This window comes from Agrilus planipennis, unplaced genomic scaffold (assembly GCF_000699045.2).
Source record: "Agrilus planipennis isolate EAB-ADULT unplaced genomic scaffold, Apla_2.0 scaffold132, whole genome shotgun sequence".
Taxonomy (NCBI): domain Eukaryota; kingdom Metazoa; phylum Arthropoda; class Insecta; order Coleoptera; family Buprestidae; genus Agrilus; species Agrilus planipennis.
The window spans coordinates 639,755-661,333 of record NW_020442448.1 but is presented as its reverse complement, the minus strand read 5'-3'; the positions used below and the strand labels follow the sequence as shown (position 1 = coordinate 661,333).

Sequence of the window (21,579 nt, the reverse complement as noted above, 5' to 3'; positions counted from 1 at the left end):
ACGCGGATAGTTTGGGATCAGGGTGTCATGTTAGTAACCGTAATCACCGTCCATACACATACTCGTGTTGTACAATAAGTACTAAGGTACCAAACTTGTATGTATACAATCAAATTTGAATCGTTAAACGTTTCAGGTGTCAACGGTCATTACAGTGCTGATTACTAGACGACGTTAACGAGGTCCACGTACATGTACGCACGTACGACATGACTGACGGTACGAATATTCACACACTCGTAGGTAAAAGGTACATGTAAAGCATACACTTTCACAGTACAAACGTAAGTGCGTCCCTCTCCCGACTATATCGACTCGTTCGGCGAGATGTAAAATGCCAACTCAAAGTGAAGATTATCTCGTGGGAACCTGTTTATTTCGAATAGTACGCGTTGTCTAGACACGATGTAGGTACTCATGTGAATTTACCGACCGCAAGATTTAATGAAGCCGCCGCGCACAACATTGTAAGGCACTACCACTTGTTGAAAACTTTAGCACATTGTTGGATTTCGATCGATGTTTTCAAACCGCGACATACCACGGATATCTGTCGAACACTCGACGTGTTTTGCTTGAACCATTGATTCGATTAAAACCTTTCGACTTCCATGTTCATCCAACATAGAAATCACACATTTCTTTGTTGTTATTTTTTTTTTATTCCTGACAAGCTAAAATTGGGAAGTAGGTGAACCTACGGAATAAATTTTTTGAACCATGTCTATCTCAAAATATTACCTATTTCTTTGAAAACTGTCTTAAAAGTAATCGAACTCTCAAAATCTTCTTCAAAATAATCTCCACCAGATATTCTACAATGTGTCAATGTTTTTTCCAATCTTCGAAGCACTTCAAAAAATATTTTTTTGTATTTTCGTTCAGCTTGCTCCTTCAATGCCGTCTTTATCTCCTCAATCGTAGCGTAGTGTCGCCCTTTCATGGGCCTCCTCAGATTCAGAAATAAGAAAAAGTCACAGGGGGACAAATCTGGGGGACATGGTGGCTGCGGCATTGTTAGTGCGTTGTTTTTGGCCAAAAATTCGCGCACAAGCAACGATCTGTGAGCAGGGGCGTTATCATGGTGTAGAAACCAATTTTTGTTCTTCCACAAATTTGGGCGTTTCTGGCGAATTGCTTCGCACAAATTGCACATAACTTGCAGGTAATATTCCTTATTGACCGTTCTACCCTGCGGCCAGAACTCTTGATGCACCACGCCTCTGAAATCGAAGAAAACTGTAAGCAAAACCTTCACATTCGACCTAACTTGGCGGGCTTTTTTCGGTCTTGGCTCGTGCGGCAGCTTCCATTAGGATGATTGAGCTTTGGTTTCCACGTCATAACCATGAACCCATGATTCGTCAACAGTTATGACCCTCTGGAGCAAATTTGGGTTAATGCGATGCTGTTTTTGGTCGAAATCGATCAAAATCATTGGTAAAAATCGAATGACAGGAGCTAATCGATATGTTTAGGTTATCATCAACTTCTCTAACGGTGAGTTTTGTAGAGCGCATATATGTAATTACATTATTACAAAAACTTTGTGGTGCTTTTCGGTTTATCCATAACTTTTATGGAAGGCATAGAGAACATTGTTGGTTTGACTGCAGAGCCGTTGGTTGTGAAGATCGTAAAAATAGTGCGGGTTTGTAACAATTCATCATACAATGGAATGGCATTCTGTGCTAATTAACAGGCCCTGACAGGGCAAAGACACACAATAGGTTTGGTGCTTGCACACACAGATATACGTACATACATATACACGCGCTGTTCACGTTCATTTATTTCGTGTCAGTTGCGCGGCAGACGTCACGGAAAACACATAAATAATGATGAGAACTAAGGAAAAACACGCGTTAATTATGTACCGGGGAAAATTAATTCCGCTATGTTGAACTGCTAACATAACAAACAGCTTCACTTATTCAATCAAAATATTGCATTCAATGGAAGTATTAACAATGACTGTAACGACAAAAAATGATCAGATAGAATCACGTCTGAAAGACAGCAGTTACATGAATATTCAGTAGTTCCTTTCCGTTTGACGAATATTGATAAAACACATGAAAAATTGTGTGATGTAAAGCTTCTTGTGTCGTCAATAACATTACTTGATTAATGTAAATAACATACTGTAATACGACAAACAAATTGATGAATCACAGCTTCAGGATGCACGGTAAAGTATCTTTATCAAATGCATGAAAAAATCTTCGGGTTTTAAAGACAGCAGTCTATACCTCTACTCTTTCTTATCCTGAGCTAACTTCGCATTTCCCTAAAACTAGAAAAATCCTCATGCTTAACTATTTAAGAACAGTGATCTAATCTAGGTCTATCTCTACCCCTCCTAACTCCCGTTTTTGCCTGTAATATGTCTCTGACTAGACCTTCGTGCATGAGAAGATGTCCTACCAATCTATCTCGCCTATTTTTTAGTGACTTCCATCTCCTATTCTGCCTAATACCTCTTCATTTCTAACCTATTCTACCCATTGAACCATATCTATCTCAAAATATTACCTATTTCTCTCCCGTTTGTGCCTCTACTAATATGTCTCTGACTAGACCTTCATGCCTGAGAAGATAATCTACCAACCTATCTCACCTATTTCTTATTGACTTCCTTAGAGTCCTCTGTTTTCCTATTCTTTCTAATATCTCTTCATTTCTAACCTTCTTTATCCACGGTATCCTCGTCATTTGCCTGTAACCAGATTTCGAACGCTTCTAATCTCTTCTTTTCAGTCGCGCCCACTATCCATGTTTCGCACTCGTACAGCGCCGCGCTGCAAACATACACCTTTAACAATCTTAGAAGTGAGTTATTTTTATTGAAGGCGACTCGACCCTGCATTATCTTCTGCTTTATATCCCTAGTACTCCTTGCGTCCTGGCTCTCTGACTCCTAAATACCTAAAATCGGCCACTAATTTTTTGTCACCTATCTTTATATTCGTTCTTTCTCTACGTTTTCTTCCCTTCTATACCAGTATTTTTGTTTTATTTTTACTTATTTTCATACAGTAATTTTTTGTCAGTACCGCATCCAGTTTATTTAAAGCTATCTCTAACTCCTCCTTGCTAGATGCTAATACTGCTATATTATCTGCAAATCTAAGCATACCAATCTTTTGCCCCTGTACATCTATCGCTACTTGTACTGTCTTTAATGATGTTGATCACGTCTTCGATGTATAGATTAAAAAGTAGCGGTGACAGTGTGCATCCCTGTCTAACTCTCTTTCTAATATTGACATCTATACGTTGCAGTCACAGCTCTATAACTGCCTGTTGCTCTTTATACATACTAAGTATCACTCTTCTATCTTTGAAACTCATCCCTACATTTTTAAGTATATTTAGCCTGTACAAACCGTAAATTTACAACCCGTGTAAAAAGCTTAATTTATATTACACTGCCTATCAATGGCTTTCCTGTAAGGCGTAACACTTCAGATACTTTGTAACATGGTAGCTTACTTTTGACGTTTTCATTTTTAAACATGTAACGACGGGTTGATTTTTATTTAACGAGTTTTTGCGTTCCTGTTAAATAATTAAAAATAATTTCCGACAAAATTGACTTAATACATGTAATAAGCGCACAGCCTGACTTTCTTTCTACATATTCATAATTTAACAAACATTTGATCAAGATGGATCATTATAATGTAATTTCAGACAGAAAAAGGTAATTAATGCACAAAAAAAGGCAAGTGCGTGTGTTTTCTGATTCATTCTTTAAGTTACAACGTATATTTTTCTTGCAATTTTTTTGAAATCGTCCACGCTTGGCAAGACATGCCTAATAGTTATCGCCTACAAAACCGACATTGCAAAAATATTAATTTTCCTTTTTATTTAAAAAAAACGACACGCATTGACTAACCGAAGTTTCAGTACGATAAGTGAGCGCAACCTTTTTTACATATCATAATGTTGTGTTAATCAGTTTCCTTGAGAGAAGCTCTTTCTAATTTTTTCTGATATGCGAGAATAATGGGTGGTTTACGGTTTCTAATTAACAATAATGGAGTAAACTTTCTACAACTAATTAGCAGGAACAAGAAAAAATATTACAATTATTATTGTGTCTTTTCAGATAGAGAAATTCACTTGTTGTTGTAGCATTGTGGATTTAATGAAGAGACCGAATAACAAGTGCCATAAAAACAAACTAATGATAAGACAATACCTGTGTGTTATTATTCCATTTCTTATGTGAACGTGTTTACGTATATCACCAACAGAAATAGACCAGAAGTTTCTAACAGCTTAAGGACTATCGGACTGGATGAACTTAAAAATTAGTATTATATATTATTATCGGCAGGAGAAAAATGAAACGCTAAATATTTTGATTTTGAAATGGAAAAATTTCATTTTCCCAGTATGTAGATTGTTTGAAATAAAGCATAGTTCAAACATTTAAAAGCAGAATTTTTAAAAACAATGATCCATAATTTCTTCCCTTCCGCATGTTCTATTGAAAGGGAGGTGTTATTATACTATCAGTACAGTACAGTACTAAACCCCCCATATTCCAATGTATGGTTTTAAATGGATGAAGCAAGGGTCTTTCTGTTCTCTTCTCACATTTCGATTGTACTTAGCATAATATTACATTTGTATAATTATTTTTTTTTATTTTATGAATCTCTTCGTTCAATTTCTCTGTCTTTTTGAATTCTATTTGGGGTTTGCTCCAAATTTTTCTATCTTGCTTTTTATTTCAATTTCTCCAAGTTTTTGCTTTTAATTGCTCTCTTTCTATTTTTGTGAATTTTCTTCGTTTAATAGTATGCTTTGCAATGTATTCGATTTTGTTGCAGGCAAACTTGGATCTGAAAGAAAATTTAGCTGGAGCAGCTACGTGGCCGTACCATTCCATGTATCATCCGTACGATGCAGCTTTTGCTGGTTACCCCTTTAACGGGTAAGTTTATAGAAAAGCATGATTTTTAAAGAAAATTCATGAATAAGAACAAACTGTTCTGTTTTATTTTTAAAAAGAAAGCCCGAATAGGGTAAAAAGTTGGTAATTCTTAAAAAATAACAATCGATATTTCGCCTATATTAGGTACAGGATTTTGTCAAGGTAAGTTTTTTGCCAGTGCATTATGTTTCTAAAAGATGGTAGCTAAAGTTGATGCTTGAGGACTACATTAATATAAAGCAATAACATTCGAATAAGCACGATTAATAAATAAATAAAAAATGACCACCTGGTGACAAATAAACGTTGCACATTGTACATTTGTTTTACCGAAAAAGATTGATAAGAAATAGGGAAGGACATTTTCGGGATGTGTCTGTTGGTTGCGACTTTTAGCATCCGTGTTAAAAATTTTGAGGCAGAAATCATTCTGTAAGTAACTCAATAGAAATTTATTTACTTTACTTTTCGACGAGTAACCGAACAAAAAACTTCTAACTTCTTATTTGACATTTGACTTTTATCAACTCTACGGTACTGTACTTCTCGGTTCGGGAAATACCCACGTACTGCGTTGAAAGAAGCGAGCGAACAATCCCGAGGGAATAACTACTCGAAGGGAGAACAGAGTGATGTCGATGGTTGGGTGGAGGCCGCATCATTATCGCCTTAAATTATAAACGACTCGAGTTGGACCAAGTGAAGAGATGTGGGAAGGCATGACGTGGTGTTGTGTGGAGTGTGGAAATTTTGTTGTCAACAGTGGTCGTCTCCCCTCGTCCGTGGCCGAACACATTATCTTGCCATTAGTTTTAGACGCTACATCGCCGTCGCGACGTGTCGTCTCGCTCCTCATTTGCGTTACGAACAAAAAATTAAAATAAAAAGTAGAGAGATACAGGAATACCTCGAAAACTTCGAAACTCAAAATTGGATCGATAGCTACTACTTACAACCCGATATTATTTACCTACTTGGTGTTAATTTTTCTGAGGGGTGCATAATCTTTGTATCTTGTAATGATCATTAACCATATCGATAATGAATAGAAAGACACAAATAAAATTGTTTTATTATGTTTTAAAGAGTGTTCACAGGGAAAATGTTTAGTGAATCTCGCGTTGATATTACTACTATTAGAAGTAGACAGAACACGTGTCGACTGGGAAACTGTTTAGTGAGCTTTGCGTTGATAATGCTAATATATTGGAAGTGGACACAACACGTGTCCACAGAGAAAATGTTTAGTGAATTTCGCATTGATATTGCTCACTTCAGAAGTAGGCAACTGGAAAAATGTCCAGTGAGTTTCGTGTTGATAATGTTCATATTAGAAGTAGACAATAGCACGTGTTTGTGGTGAAAAGTCTTACTGAGTCTCGCGTTGACATTGTTCACATTAGAAGTAAGCGAAATACGTGTCAACTGGGAAAATGTTCAGTGAGTTTTGCATTAATAATGCTCATATTAGAAGTGGACAAAACACGTGTTCACAGAGAAAAGGTTAAGCGAATTTCGCGTTAATATTGCTCACATTAGAAGTAGGAAACTGGAAAAATGTCCAGTGAGCTTCGTGTTGATAATGTTCATATTAGAAGTGGGTGAAATACGTGTCAACTGGGAAAATGTTCAGTGAGTTTTGCATTGATAATGCTCATATTAGAAGTGGACAATTTATTTTTGGATACATTAGAAGTAGGTTAAACACGTGTCCACATCATCTGTTTAGCTTTTTTTGTTTGTTACATTTATTTGTAGGAGGAAGAGGTTATGGAAACAGAAATTATCCTAACAAAAGATTAACCAGGTATCAACATGAGGTTGTAGACACACTGTATACACATAAATTGGAAAACACTTTTTTTTTAAGTCCATGCTGCTAAAATAATTGATACTTTCATAAATTATGCAGCAACTGTTAACAGTAACATTCGTTGCCAAAACCAAACTTTTATTATACGAATGTGTAAAACAATCCAGAAAGAATGCTTTCAAGCAGATAAAAAGAAACTAATTTTTTAATAGGTTTTACCAGCTCTAATCCTTCTTTCATCGCAACCGTCCTACATTCTTTCGGATGTTCTAACAAGGCGTTGGATAATTTTTAACACTCACTTAATCCGTAATAACGATTCTAACAAAACGTTTCACATGCTCGATAACCCAACATTTGCGTGAGATATTTTAGCTTTGACGCTTTCGTATTTTTACATTGTTTAAAAATTCCGTGCCAAGCGGACGAGTCTTGGGCATAAAAAGATTATAAATGTTAGAAACAAATCGTTCGCTTAATAGTTCCAAGCAATCGCTTAGTAGGAGACATTAATAACGTTGATACTGGTAAAAGGCCCAACACTGAACATTCATAATACATTTGGAAAAATATGAATCACTCGAATTTATTTTATTATTTTTTCCTCTCGAAACAAGTCTCAAGTCTATTTCCATTATGTAGAACACGTCTCGACGTGTTACCGTTCCTTGTGAAATGGATGAATGATTTCTGAGTGTCAACCGATGAACAATACGGATTGCAAAAACAGAGTCATCACTCATGTACTTTTGAAAATTTGACCGTCTAAATTAGCTCATGTTGGATGAATTCCAAAGTAAAACATAACGTAACAAATATGATGATGGATTGCCCGGCAGAAGATCAAAACGACAAAACTGCAAAGGCGTAAGGGCTTGTCATTTTTTGGCTCATTAAACAAATCGAACATCTTGTCAATTACTTGCTCTGCTACTCATTGACTGGGAATTATATAATACAATCAACATTATTATATGTGCGTTATCGAATTGGAGAAAAATTCAACAAAATAGGTGCACTCACAGGAAACTGCAACACATGGTTCGTGCAATTTGATGGGTCTTTATGGTGTAGAGGTCTTCGTTGGAGTAAGGTAGATTGAATGGGTAAAGTGTAAGGCAGGCATTGCAAAATAGTGCTGGGGGTAGCAAGGAATACTCCTAAGTATATTTGGAGAAAGGAACTAGGAGTAGTACATATTTAAAGTGAGGCAACATGCATTTAGATGTCTAAGGATATTCTAGGAATGTCAAACCTCAGGAGGCCAAAAATTTGTTGAGGGCTAGTTTGAATAACAAATCTCCGAAGTGGGATCGAAAAGAGGGGAGGTAGATGGTTAAGGATTTGGAAGTTACTAAGAGGTATGTAAACGTATTTGGACAGAAAAGGGAAAGGAGATTTTTAATTTATTTAAAGATAGTTTAGATATATGGTAGGCGAAACAAGAAAGGAATGGGATGCAATATTGGGTTTATCATATTATTCATTGTATGGGGATTTGTCACCGGTGAGGTCTAGGGCAGATTATTTGAGCAGGGATCCTCAGGCAAGGTCAAGATGAGGGAATATAAGGGATACAGGTATTAGACTTGTAAAATGCGTGATGGGAGGGAAAAAGCTTTGGAACATTTGCTGTGTTGTGGACAGGCAATCAAAACAGAAAGCGATGGTATAAAGGTGTTTTTGAGATAATGGAGAGGAGAGCGTAACGATGGATGAGATGGGAGATTTTAAAATGAGAAGCGGGGGAAGATGTATGTGAATTTTTCTTCTAACTTCTAAACATCCTTGTAATTCCCAAAAAAAAAATAGACCTGGGCGGAACACAAGCTTTAGGGCGATTGTCTTTAAATCTTGGAAAACCTATATATATGACGGTATCAAAGTTTTTTGGTCAGTTCAATTTAGCATTCATTGCCTTTTCTATAGAAATAATAATAGAAATAGGTACTTGGCTGTATTGCAGCCAGTGTCAATTCATAATTTATCGAATAGAGAGATTATTCACGTTTCGAGCGAGCGGAACAGGCTGCAAAGTAGCTTCTTCTGATCGCACCACCGCCACCACGTCCTACGTCCTTATTGAAATAACTGTCGCCTTGTGCGCTTTCGTGACCGGTTTCCGCGACACAAACATACTGCTGAAATCAATCACCTGGGCAATAACACTAAATCTGCATGCATTACCGGCGAGTGTCGTGGCTTGTGACTCACCAACGAAATAAACTTATGGTTAGACCAAAAAAGTAAGAGATCGTGCCATGAAGGTGTGCGTCGCCATTAATGATGGCGAAAACCATTTTTATTGCTTAGTTGTTTATCTGAGTTTTGTTGTGGCAACGCAAGGTACCGATCTATGTTCAAGTATTGTTTGATTATTTTATCCACAAATACGATAAAGGTTATGCTTGTAACGTTCTCCTGGTTCTAACGTTCCAAATTAAGAAGTCCCGAACAGGGACGTACCTAGCTAGGCTTTTGTTTTAAGCTCGATATAACCCAACACGTCTCGAGGCTTAAGTATCTACATAACCTTATACGAGGGTGGATTGATAAGTTTCCGGCCTGACCAAGAAAAACAAGGTTTTTAAAAATTTTTTTTTTTTATTTCTCAACATAATCTCCTCCAAGGCTGATACATTTCTCATAGCGGTGTTCCAGTCTATTACTCTATAGACTGATTCGTCAAGCTCCTCAAAATAACCATTTACAGCTTCGATTACTTCTTCATTGTCCGCAAATCTCTTACCGCCAAGCCATTTTTTGAGATTAGGGAACAGAAAATAGTCACTCGGGGCTAGGTCTGGAGAGTAAGGAGGGTGCGGCATCAATTCAAACTTTAGATCGTTGATTTTAGCCGTCGCAACGATTGACGTGTGCGCTGGTGCGTTATCGTGATGAAACAAGATTTTTTTCTTCGCCAGATGAGGTCGTTTAATTTTCACCTCGTGGCTCAAACGTTGCAATAAGTCTGCGTAGTATTGACCAGTGATAGTATTACCCTTTGCAAGGTAATCAATGTATATAATACCTCTTGCATCCCAAAAAACAGTAGCCATAACCTTGTTCGCCGAAAAAATTGTTTTTGCCTTCTTTGGAGTTGGTTCCCCTGGTCCAATCCACTGTTTAGACTGTTCTTTGGTTTCAGGAGTGTAGTGGTGGACCCACGTTTCGTTAACGGTTACGAATCGACGCAAAAATTCGCTTGGATTACGCTTATACAATGACAAATTTGCGGTAGAAATGTTTTTTCGAATCAATTTTTGGTCGACTGTTAGCAAACGCGGCACCCATCTTGCACAGAGCTTTTCCATATGCAAATGTTGGTGCAAAATATGTTGCACACGTTCATATGACATCTTACAGGTCTCAGCTATCTCACGCACTTTCAATCTGCGGTCTCCCAGCACTATTTGATGAATTTTTTCGATCATATCTGGAGTTGTGACCTCAACGGGGCGTCCTGAGCGAGGCCCATCAGAGGTGCTCACACGACCCTTTTTAAACTCGGAAACCCACTGCTTAACGGTTGAATATGACGGGGAGGATGTCCCCAGTGTTGAGTCCATCTCTTTTTTAATTTCCTTCGGCGTTAACCCCTTCAAATAAAAGTATTTGATGACAGCACGATTTTCCTGCTTTTCCATTTTTACGAAAACCACAGAGGCGTCTTGTTCAGCGTGCTGTCAAACCTACACTAGCAAGGAGATCGGGCTGAAACTATAGCTACAAGCTATCCAAGGATGGTACTATAGAATGTCACCTCAAGGTAGGCCTAGTGGCGTCATCTCTTGGTTAGGCCGGAAACTTATCAATCCACCCTCGTATATCCTCGATGTCTGAGACCGAATGTGTATTTCTTCCTTTCGCTTGCATGCTATTTTTCACTACCCCTCGGTCAGGATGTGAAACTTTCTTAAGCAAGTGATTTTTAGAGATCATGTTCATCAAGAGATAAATCACAAAACCTTTCGATTTGGACAATGAAACTGATACTTTTGCATCATTAAATAAAACAGAACGTAGTTTTATATGAATTAAAAGCCTTTTGATTTGCTTATATGAAGTTGAAAAGTTCTGATTTTAAATTTTATGTTGCATGGGGCTAAGTTAATATTCCACGTAGGTCACCACATGGGTCAGAACTCTCAGTGCATGAACTATGTGCATATTTATATTACTCATTTGTACTACCGCGTACTGTTTATATCACCTGCCTTTAATAAAGTGTCTTTTCGCTTATCTGGTCGCTTATTTCGATAAACTGTTATGGAATGTTCCTGATTATTTCCGGAAGTTTCCCGTATATTTTTCATAATGACTGTTTGTTTTCAGTTTTATACTACAAGAAGTTTTTTATACTGATTTTTTATGATGGGCCCCCTGATTAGATTATGATTGTAAATGTCATCATTATCATAAAACTGCTTGGACATGCACCTCCATTCTTTTTTATCCTGAGCTAATCCTTGCATTTCCCTAAAACTAGAACATCCGACATACTTAACTATTTAATGTAAAATAAATAATGTTCCTTATTTAAAAGGACGTTAAAAATTGAAATTTATTTCTGATTTCATATTTGATGCGAGTCGTATAATCGTTTTGTTTGTCTCATTTTCTACATTCCAGATGATGATTTACATGAACATTTTCAATTTTATTTAAGTGTTTACATGCATGTCTGTACTAGACTACGGGTCAAAAATAGTTAAGAAGTAATAGACATTCAGACCTTGTCCAAAATGCTCGCGCTGCACCGTAAAGGCAAAGTTCTTGCGTTGACAACGACAATGGCTTGTAATTGGCGGTCCTTCCGTCCACGTGCTACACCATCAATTGTCAAACACCACGTATGTATTACTGATTACTGTTCGTACTACACGCGGGCGACATACTGATTGATCAAAGAACTCGTAGACGCGAAAAGGAAGTGCTATATGAGTGGCACAACAGCCGACTTGAACAATATGTATCGATGTATTTATTATAACAAAAACCCGTACTGTACTTCCTGTCCACGTGCCATTCAACTTTGACTGTAGATGTAAGGTAGGCGATTATTAGATATATTCAATAATCGATCATAGGTATATACATAGTAAGAAAATAATCGATTATTTGGATTAATCATAATACTCGATTAATCAAAAAACTCAATTAATCAGTCGGAATAATAGATTACTTTTGAACAATTTAAATTAAACCGGAATAGTCTATGAATCGAATTGTTCATTTAGGCAATAACACCTGAAGATTTGCCTATTTAGGTAATGCATAGCAAAACAGTAAAAGTAAACAATTTGATTAGATAATTAATTGATCATTCCGTTTATTTAATCAATTATTAGCCTAGATTAATCCATGAAATTTCGATTAATCCATTACCTATTTGAATAGTGAATTTTTAAAGTAATTTAGTTACATCAGGGGTGGATCTAGAAACAATTCTTAGTGGAAGAAAATTAAGTTTTTCTAAAGTGTATGTTCTGGAATGATCTGTATGTATTAATAAGCGAGGTTTTTCAAAATTTAGTACTTCACCCCTCCCCTCTCGGACTCACCACTGGTTATATTAATAAAGATCAATATAAGAACAACAAGGACAAATCCGTTTAATAGTGAGGAGTGACATTATTATTTCTTAGCATTCTTGTATTAATTTTTTGTATGAATACATCTTAAACTTAAATGCCTTCCACGCTGAATATTTTTATAAAAAAATTGTATTTTATATGGTTTTTAGTGATTTTTATTGTACTTACCAGACACTCCTATTCTTCGATATATTGATAAAACTCGATTCTCTAAAAAATAAAGAAAAATTACTATTAGCACAAGGGCATAGAGCATTTTCAAGTACGACTCCTAATTAAAACTTAACACAATTAATTTGGGTTCTCTACTCATTTCAAGTTAACGCTGATAGGCTTCATGTGAAAAATTCTGTTATATTTGTAAGTACCTACTCAAAAGATTCTTTGGTCCCACTCCAACGCCTTAATACGTGCGCTTTCCGGGATTTACGAAATTCAATTCGATGTTGCTTTTCAATAACATTTGTTTGATAAACTAATTGAAGAAATCTATCGTTTATCGGTTGAATAGTTTCCAGATGTGATTATGAATTTAAAGGAATTTATTGTACCACTCCACTTGAAAAAGTTACTACTGAGTTAGCGAAACAATTGTTGTGGTAAAATAAAAAATTGTAAAAATTACAAGTTCTATTATTTTTTATAATGAATTTTCACCAAATAAATGCCGATTCCATCATCGATTATGAATTTCTTCAACGATTTCACGTCAGTGAACCGACGCTTTCCTAATTCGCATCTAAATGCCGTCGTCACTTGGAGTTGCTTCCTAACGTTTCGTTAACACGAGTGACGAACTTCTTCATCAGCATCGGAGATGGAAGGACCTCTTAAGAAGCTTGCCACTCGTGCTAGCGAAATGTTACGATGTGACTCCAACTGACGGCGACCTTTTGACCCGAATCAGGACAGTATCAATTCCCAACGAAGTTTTTCTACTTCAATTGCCCAATGTCAAATACTCCTGAATTAGTAAGCACATTAAACGGTCGAAAAGTCGTTCTTTAACAACGAAACAGGACGAGATCGAGTTAGATAAGAGTGAGGGGTATCTTGTATTTTATGGGTTCATTTAAATGACATTATTCAGTTCCATTGAAAGCGATGCCATAATTCAGGTTCGGAACGTGTATGTGACAAAGCTTGGCGCGGAATGAACACCACATCGTCCTTAAAGGCAACGCGTTCGTAACTCGGATCGCTTCCTCTTCGTTATTGCTGCTTATCGTCGTCATTATCAAACGAATCGATCTTATCAGTTCATCGTCGCGCAACTTTACCAACATAACCATGTAGACGAGGTGTCATAGCAGTTGTTCTAACTAACTAGAATCAGCCTTTATTTTAAGTACCTATCTACCATGATCGTCATTTCTAAAGAACTAACAATAAATACACGTGCATAATGTTGGGCAGGTGCATGCGATTCTTTACGCTATAAATAATTGTGAATTGGTCTATTTTTTTACAGTAATTTTCTCATTTGCATTTCCGAAATTTTGATTAAATAATAGATATAGGTCAATTTAGTTACATTGTAAGCACTGTAGTAGTGCAATTTGTGTAGGTTCTAGTGTGAGACAGCTATAAAACAAATTACTAAGAAACGAATAATTTACAACAATATTAAGTTTCGCTGAAAAAGGTCAGAAAATTTTAGAATTATAAAATAAGGATTGGCCGGGTACCCGCAGGATTCGGCACTTTTTAATTGTTTTGTAATATGAATAAAGTATAGCAGTATTAGCATCTAGCAAGGAGGAGTTAGAGATAGCTTTAAATAAAATGGCCGCGGTACTGACAGATCAGTACTGTATGAAAATAAAAAGTAAAACTAAAATACTGGTATGCAAGGGAAGGAAAAGTAGGGAAAGAGCGAATATAAAGATAGGAGACGAAAAATTAGAAGAAGTGGCTGATTTTAGATACCTAGGAAGTCAGATAAGTCAGGATGGAAGGAGTAGTAGGGATATAAAGCAGAGGATAGCGCAGGGTCGTGTCGCCTTTAATAAAAAGAAGTCGCTCGCGAACGGTTAATTTAGAAATTCGAAAAAGGTTGTTAAAGGTGTACGTTTGGAGCACGGTATATTGTACGGGTGCGAAACATGGACAGTGGGCGCGGCGGAAAAGAAAAGGTTAGAAGCGTTAGAAATGTGGTGTTATAGGCGGATGATGAGGATATCGTGGGTAGAAAAGGTTAGAAATGAAGAGGTATTGGCAAGATAGGAGAACAGAGGACTCTAAGAAGTCAATAAAAAATAGGCGAGATAGGTTGGTAGGACACCTTCTTAGGAATGAAGGTCTAGTCAGGGACATATTAGAGGCAGAAACAGGAGTTAGGAGGGGTAGAGGTAGACCTAGATTACATTACTGTTCTGAAATAGTTAAGGATGTGGGCTGTTCTAGTTTTAGGGAAATGCGAAGTTTAGCTCAGGATAGGAAAGAGTGGAGGTACGTGTCCAACCAGTCTTAGGACTGACGACCTTATGATGATGACGATGAATATGAATTTCACAAAAAATTTCAATATGTTGCTTTATACCGAGTGTTAGATAATCTGTCTTCGTTAATGACTAAAATTGGTCGCCTTTTGTAGACGTTTGTCAAAATTAAACCGAGACGACATGAACTAAATGTAACTTTGCTTCTAATTTGCATCTGTATAAACACACGGTGTGGCGTTCGATTGTGACCCACGTCCAAGCTGACACGTCCAATTTTTCTTTAATTCGGAACCATATGCGCGATAGTGCCAAGTTATTCCTTTGAACCTTTCATTTTGATACTCACGCAAGCACACGAAAATTTTCGGCGACTAATATTATTTATTTTGAATGGTAAAAATGCGCTTGTTAGGCGATCGTATCTTTAATAACTTTTGGTTACCTGTATCCGTTTGACGCGCTGTTATTTACTCCTTATTCGCATATTATTTGTTGTCTTGTAAAGCTGGAAATGACAGAAAGCCAACCTACAACTAACTAATCGGTCTAAGGGAAATTATTTTTCATGTTACACGTAACCTGAACATTGATTATTGCGTGCAGGTAGTTTGAATTTCAATCAAAATTGTAACGCGAGGGCAGTGGTTAATAAGTAGCTTTTTCTATTTTCCGATGTGTGCAATAAATTGTACCCTTAGTCGGAGAGCCTGGCACCGAAATATGGACAAATTTTACGGTATCCAGTTCGTATAATAGGCGAAGGGGTTACTTTTTTATAAGCAGTACCCAATTTTATTTTAAGTTACATCAACGAGGTGGTGCTCAAAAATTTAAAGAAATAGATTTGGGTAAATTTAACTGAATTTTCGAATGGATTACAATGGAAAAACAGTTGCTATAAGGCACCCATTGGAATATGAAAACCAGAAAGCAAATCGCCTTCAAGCGTATTTCCGATTATCAATATTGAAATGTTCGTGAGTTTAACAAAATTAACTTCTAAGACTGATACGACAAAAACTATTTATTTACACTACTGTTGATATATCACTATTCACTGCGCTATTTATTTTACTGTCAGTTTATTTCTGGATTCACTTCTGCAACGGTCAATTTATTTTTTCTTCTCTCGGCGATCGTCCCTTCCTTTAAATACTCTTTTGTTCACTTTCGGAACCTTTCTAGAAACATCCGGATAGTTTATTTTTTTCTTTGAACTGTTTAACGGCTTTCCCAAAAAAATAAACACTAATTCTTTTAAGAACTTAAAGAACCTAAACTCTGAGGAGAGTAGTAGCGTAACTGTCTCTATGATTGGTAGATTATGCAGTTAATGATTTACAGCTTTTCTGACTCGAGACAACGCCTTAACATTATGTACTTATTTTGAAGACGTACATGCGGTAGCCAACTTCAGGCCATTTAAAAGGGATTAGATCTTCATTTAATTTTTTTTATGTTGATTACAACGGGGCAAATGATCATTTTCCGTATTAATTAACGTGAAGGCATATCGGGCTTAGTTCTTAATTGATTTCCCCACATGTCGCTGCTCTTGCTGCCATCAGGTAGAGGCACATTTTATTACGCAGTCAAGTTAAGACTACCACAACTACTTACTACCACTGCTACGTTCAACCTTTTCACATAAACTACGTATGTCGTTGAAATAGCAGTAAACTTTGCGGTAATTGGTTTCTGCTAAGAGGAATGGTTGCACTTTAGGTACACACAAAGGTACGCATACGTATCGATACTGTCTCTTCGGGAGAAGGAATTTATGGAGTTGATTTTATAGAAACCCAGGCACGCAGCTGGAAAGTAATTGAATTAAAGGAAAAATACGAATTTCTTCTTTGGGCATAAACCTGTTGTAAATATATAAAAGTTAATTAGGATCGCCGGAATATTTCTTCTCGAAAATTGGTTGTAAATTTCATTTTTCTTGATGTGACCTAATTTATAGTGCGAAGCTATTTAATTTTAGTGTTTTTATAAAAACTGGAATTCTGTAATGTACTAAGAGCAAAACTTGCAACTCTTATTGAAATGGTGAATTATCAAAATATTAGTAATCTCACATATAAACACCAGAATCAATAAGAACAGAAAATAAATAATTACTTCATTAAAATTTCGTATAAATAAAAAAAAGGAAGTAGAATGGATTATCTCGCACCACTCAGTAAGGTCACTACCCTTACCGAAAGCCCCAACTGCTCCGGCAATGATAACGACGACGCATATTCGCCGCGAATCCCATTGCACCGTCCATATGTGACCACCATGTTCGCATATTCTGCATGTAAATATATTGGTTTTTGCTCGATATTTTCACACACAACTTATTTTTGTATGTTGTGGTAATACTTTGCTAATGAAACGCAAACGAATGCAGATTATTGCTAATCATTACGTACAATTGACTTGTCTACGTATCAGCTATTTGCGAAGGTCACCAATAGGTATGTGTGTTTTATCGAAGGACGATAAGATGATGGGGTAACTGTTCTGTAACATTTTGACAGATCGTTAACTGGGATCCTTTTTGTGCATACTATTTACATTCCCTACGTTGTGATACTATGACGAGATGCATTCTACAATGCCTAACCTTCAAATATTCCGGAATAGTGATCAGACATACTGTACAACCACCTTATTTGGCACAAGTTGAAATGTTATAATATGTAAAATGGAAAGTTTGTTGGTAACTAACCATAAAAATTGTTTTCTGATATGTCTTTGTTATCTATGTGTACATAAATCATTTTATTCTTACCGCATGAATAGTTTGATACTTTCGAACCATTATTCTTGGATTAAGCCAGGTGGAATGGTGTTCAGTCGTCTTTGTAAATTACAAAGCCATCTGCTCTTTTCATTAGCATAAAAGTTACGCCTCGGATTAAAACAACCCCTAAATGTATCATACTTAAATCGTAATTAAATATCCATACGTGTAGGTTATAATTTGCATAAGTGAGTTATAACGTTGGGATGTGTTAATATCGAAATTAGGCAGTAAACGATTAAAGTATGTACGTTTGAAACTCATTTTTTTTAAATAGTAGAGCATCGTTATAATTAATACCATAAAATGCAGTTTAGAAGCCTATTAACATTCTAGTTACCCTCAGATGACGGTCATGATTTCTATTTTCTTATATTTCATTTTTAATGATGATTGTTAGTTACCTTCTTAGGATTTTTTTACAAACAAATATTATTGAATATCGAATTCCAATCGCATAGAATAAGTACGTAATAGCAGAGGAAGCAAAGTTTTTGAACTTTATCGGCACCTACACACTGTATACAAAGGAAGCTTGGTCTGGTCAATAATTTTTATCACTAATTGTTGTTGATTTTATAATTAGCACCGATTAAAAAACGGAAAATCATTATTCTTCTTAAACTGTTAATCATTCCCAAAGTTGGCACAGAAATTTTAAAAAAGTTTGTTCAAAAGTAGAGTATTGCAAAAGTTTATTGGAGTCATACTTATACGTAGCCAATTAGTCAATATGATCAAATAATTATTAAAATTAAGTTTATATTTTATATCGGGTTCCATTCGCTCACTTTGAGAAAATATTGCTCGTGATTTCACGGCAAACACGGCTATTAACATAACTCTTTTGTTCACTTTCGGGACCTTTCTAGAAATATCTGGATAGTTTATTTTTTTCTTTGAACTGTTTAACGGCTTTCCCAGAACGCAGGTAACGACACACACATTTACAAATACGGCGCACATGATAAAAGCATCGATAAGCCGTTCACGCACACGTGTGCCCGATCGCACACAAACACACTCGTGCTCGTTACACTAGGTCACCATTAAAAAGAAAAAAATGGTGTGACTTCAAATAACTTCAAAGTTCGATTTCCAAAATATATAATTTTCGTCTAAAACTTTTTCCAAAATAATAAACACTAATTCTTTTAAGAACTTAAAGACTGAGCAGAGTCCTAGAATAACTGTCTCTATGATTGGTAGATTATGCAGTTAATGATTTACAACTTTTGTGACTCGAGATAACGGCTTAACATTATATGTACTTATTTTGAAGACGTACGTGCGGTAGCCAACTTCAGGCCATTTAAAAGGTATTAGATTTTCATTTAATTTTTTTTATGTTGATTACAACAGGGCAAATGATCATTTTCCCTATTAATTTATTAATTAATTAAGTTTATATTTTATATCGGGTTTCATTCGCTCACTTTGAGAAAATATTGCTCGTGATTTCACGGCAAACACGGCTAATAACATAACAAGGGATTTATTAAGCGTTTTTTTTTTATTATTATACGTCGGCACTAATCTTTTTCTTTTCTAAAGCACCGGTGACGCCCCCCAACAGAGATTCACACCACGAAGCTTCTATATAATCAGATTGAAACGTTCCGTCCGGATGCTCCTGCTGTAACTGATAACTGACAGTTTTATTAATTTCTCATCCGTAACGTTCCCTCTCTTGGTAAAACGGGAGCAGCTTGCGAGGCGGTAAAAAGCAATCAAACACATGCATCAGTTACGATTGCTCTGACAGCTTGTTTGTGCCTGCAACGTCAGTCAAGACACTATACCTTTCAATTTCTCTTCCGTTACATCTTAAAAACTTCTTAATCACTTTTAAAATATGTAAAAAGCTTTATAATAGTTTTGAAAGCACATTTTTATTTGACAATACTTACCAACGTCTCTAATTTTTAATAATTGTAAATAAGTATGTGGCATTATTCTTGAGCGGTAGTGCAAAAAATGTATTTTGTTTCAGATATGGCGTGGATTTGAACGGGGCAAGGAGAAAAAATGCCACGAGAGAAACAACGAGTACTCTTAAAGCATGGCTTAACGAACATAAGAAGAATCCGTACCCTACGAAAGGAGAGAAAATTATGTTGGCCATCATAACGAAAATGACTCTCACGCAGGTGTCTACATGGTTCGCCAATGCCAGAAGGAGACTGAAGAAGGAAAATAAAATGACATGGGAACCGAGAAATCGGGTCGACGATGAAGACAACAATAATGACGAAGACGATAGGAAAAGCACCGATGGTAAAGATATCCCAGGTACAGAATTTTCATTCTTTTTCTTTCTTTACTCATAACACAATCGTTAATAATCTACAGATTCCAAAGATTCAGTGACAGGATCAAGCGAAGATGGAGACAGAACGCCTCATCCCCGCTTAACCGGAGATGGAAGTGAATGGAACGAATCAAGACCGGATAGCGAACCTGGAAGTCCCGAGTGCCTGTACGATCGACCACATCCTGCCTTTTTACCTCCTCGATCATCGGCATCTCCTCCGCAGCTATCGGTCTCTTCCGCCGCTAAACCACGGATTTGGTCCTTGGCTGACATGGCCAGCAAAGAAAACGAATCCACATCTCAATCTACATCCGCAGGATTCTATTCGACAGCGGCCGGAAGGATACTACCGTCTCTTGGAGGAAGACTATCCGCTACGAGAATCGCCAGCAGTCCTTATGCTAGAACCCACGAGCTGTACAAAAGTCTTTACGGGCATCCGACAGCTGCTCAGCAGTTAGCCGCGAGTGGCAGCGGTGCATCTGCGGACGTTTCATTGTTAGAATCCTATTCGCGATCGCTGGGAGCTGGTCAAAGTCCGATCTCCATAACGTCTATAATGGCGAAAACCAAAACGTCTACCCCGAGCTCAACATCACATTTGATACCGTTGGGTCTGACAACGAATTCGTCGAGGATGTCTCCTTTACCGAGTTCCTCGGGTTCCGAAACGCCACTCAAAGCTATTGCGTTAAGCAAGGTTTGACCGCCGATCGTTCTTTAGTTCTAATCTACCTCGGCTTTTTTGTAAATAAGTGTGGACAATAAGAAACTCTCTTCCGTCGTGTAGTGTTTGTACAGTAAATGTGATATTTCTTTCGTTCCTTCAATTCTCTAGGCGATCAGACGCTCGTTTTAGATAGTTTTGTATATATTATAGTTGCGGCGAGTGCGCACGCGCAAGAGTATAAAAAATTGTATCTATTGTATGTAAACAACTGTAGAGAGCAGAAGAACTTTGTTATTATACTTTATTATGTTAAGACCAGTAAAGTTGCAATGTATGTTGAGATTTAATTCTTTATTTTAAATTTTGTCCCTTTGATCCCGAACATATCACCTCGGTTATATAATTCATTGTAAGTTGAACCAAAATGGAACTTTACAATATTCGAAGGTGTGCTAAAAATGCAATAACAATATATAAACCATTATTCATAACATTGGCTTTTATTATTTATTACACATCATCCTACATACACCGAACTATTTTTATGAAGACCGAAGGTATTTCTCTGAAGACTTCAAGATTTGAAAGGAGGTAAGTAAATTTGTTCTTATTTTTATATTGCAATAGCGCAACAAATAACAAGCTTAGTAAATAAGGCAGGTAATTCAATAAATACAATAATGGAATAGGATGAGTTACATCCATCAAGGCCGAGCACTTTTTTAAAATTGCATTTGTTATGCTAACAGTTAGTCGGTCCATTTAACTCATTCAAGACAACTTATTGTGAAGATATTAGTCTTGAACTACTGTCTATTGCCTTCACTACTTTCTAAGAGCAATAACGACAATATTGCCATATGGGTATTTGCATCATCATTTAATTTAGATTTATCTATACTCCTTTTATCTACCTTTTGTAATATGCTCTATTAACCCTTCATGTCCGAGGAAGAAGCACCATCCAATTTATCTCGCCTTTTTCTTATTGGCATT

General features: G+C 36.5%; 1 protein-coding gene across 3 annotated transcripts in view; it reads left to right on the top strand.

Moving 5' to 3' along the window:
• Positions 1-21,074, top strand: part of LOC108737349 (homeobox protein araucan) — a 66,004-nt gene extending 44,930 nt beyond the window's left edge. For all 3 annotated transcript variants that reach the window (XM_018470164.2, XM_018470165.2, XM_018470166.1), the window contains exons 3-5: positions 4,848-4,951; positions 19,593-19,891; positions 19,952-21,074. In XM_018470164.2, the coding sequence (XP_018325666.1) occupies positions 4,848-4,951; positions 19,593-19,891; positions 19,952-20,619 (1,071 nt within the window). In that variant the 3' untranslated portion in view covers positions 20,620-21,074. The remainder of the gene's footprint in view (positions 1-4,847; positions 4,952-19,592; positions 19,892-19,951) is intronic.
• Positions 21,075-21,579: the final 505 nt, after the last annotated feature.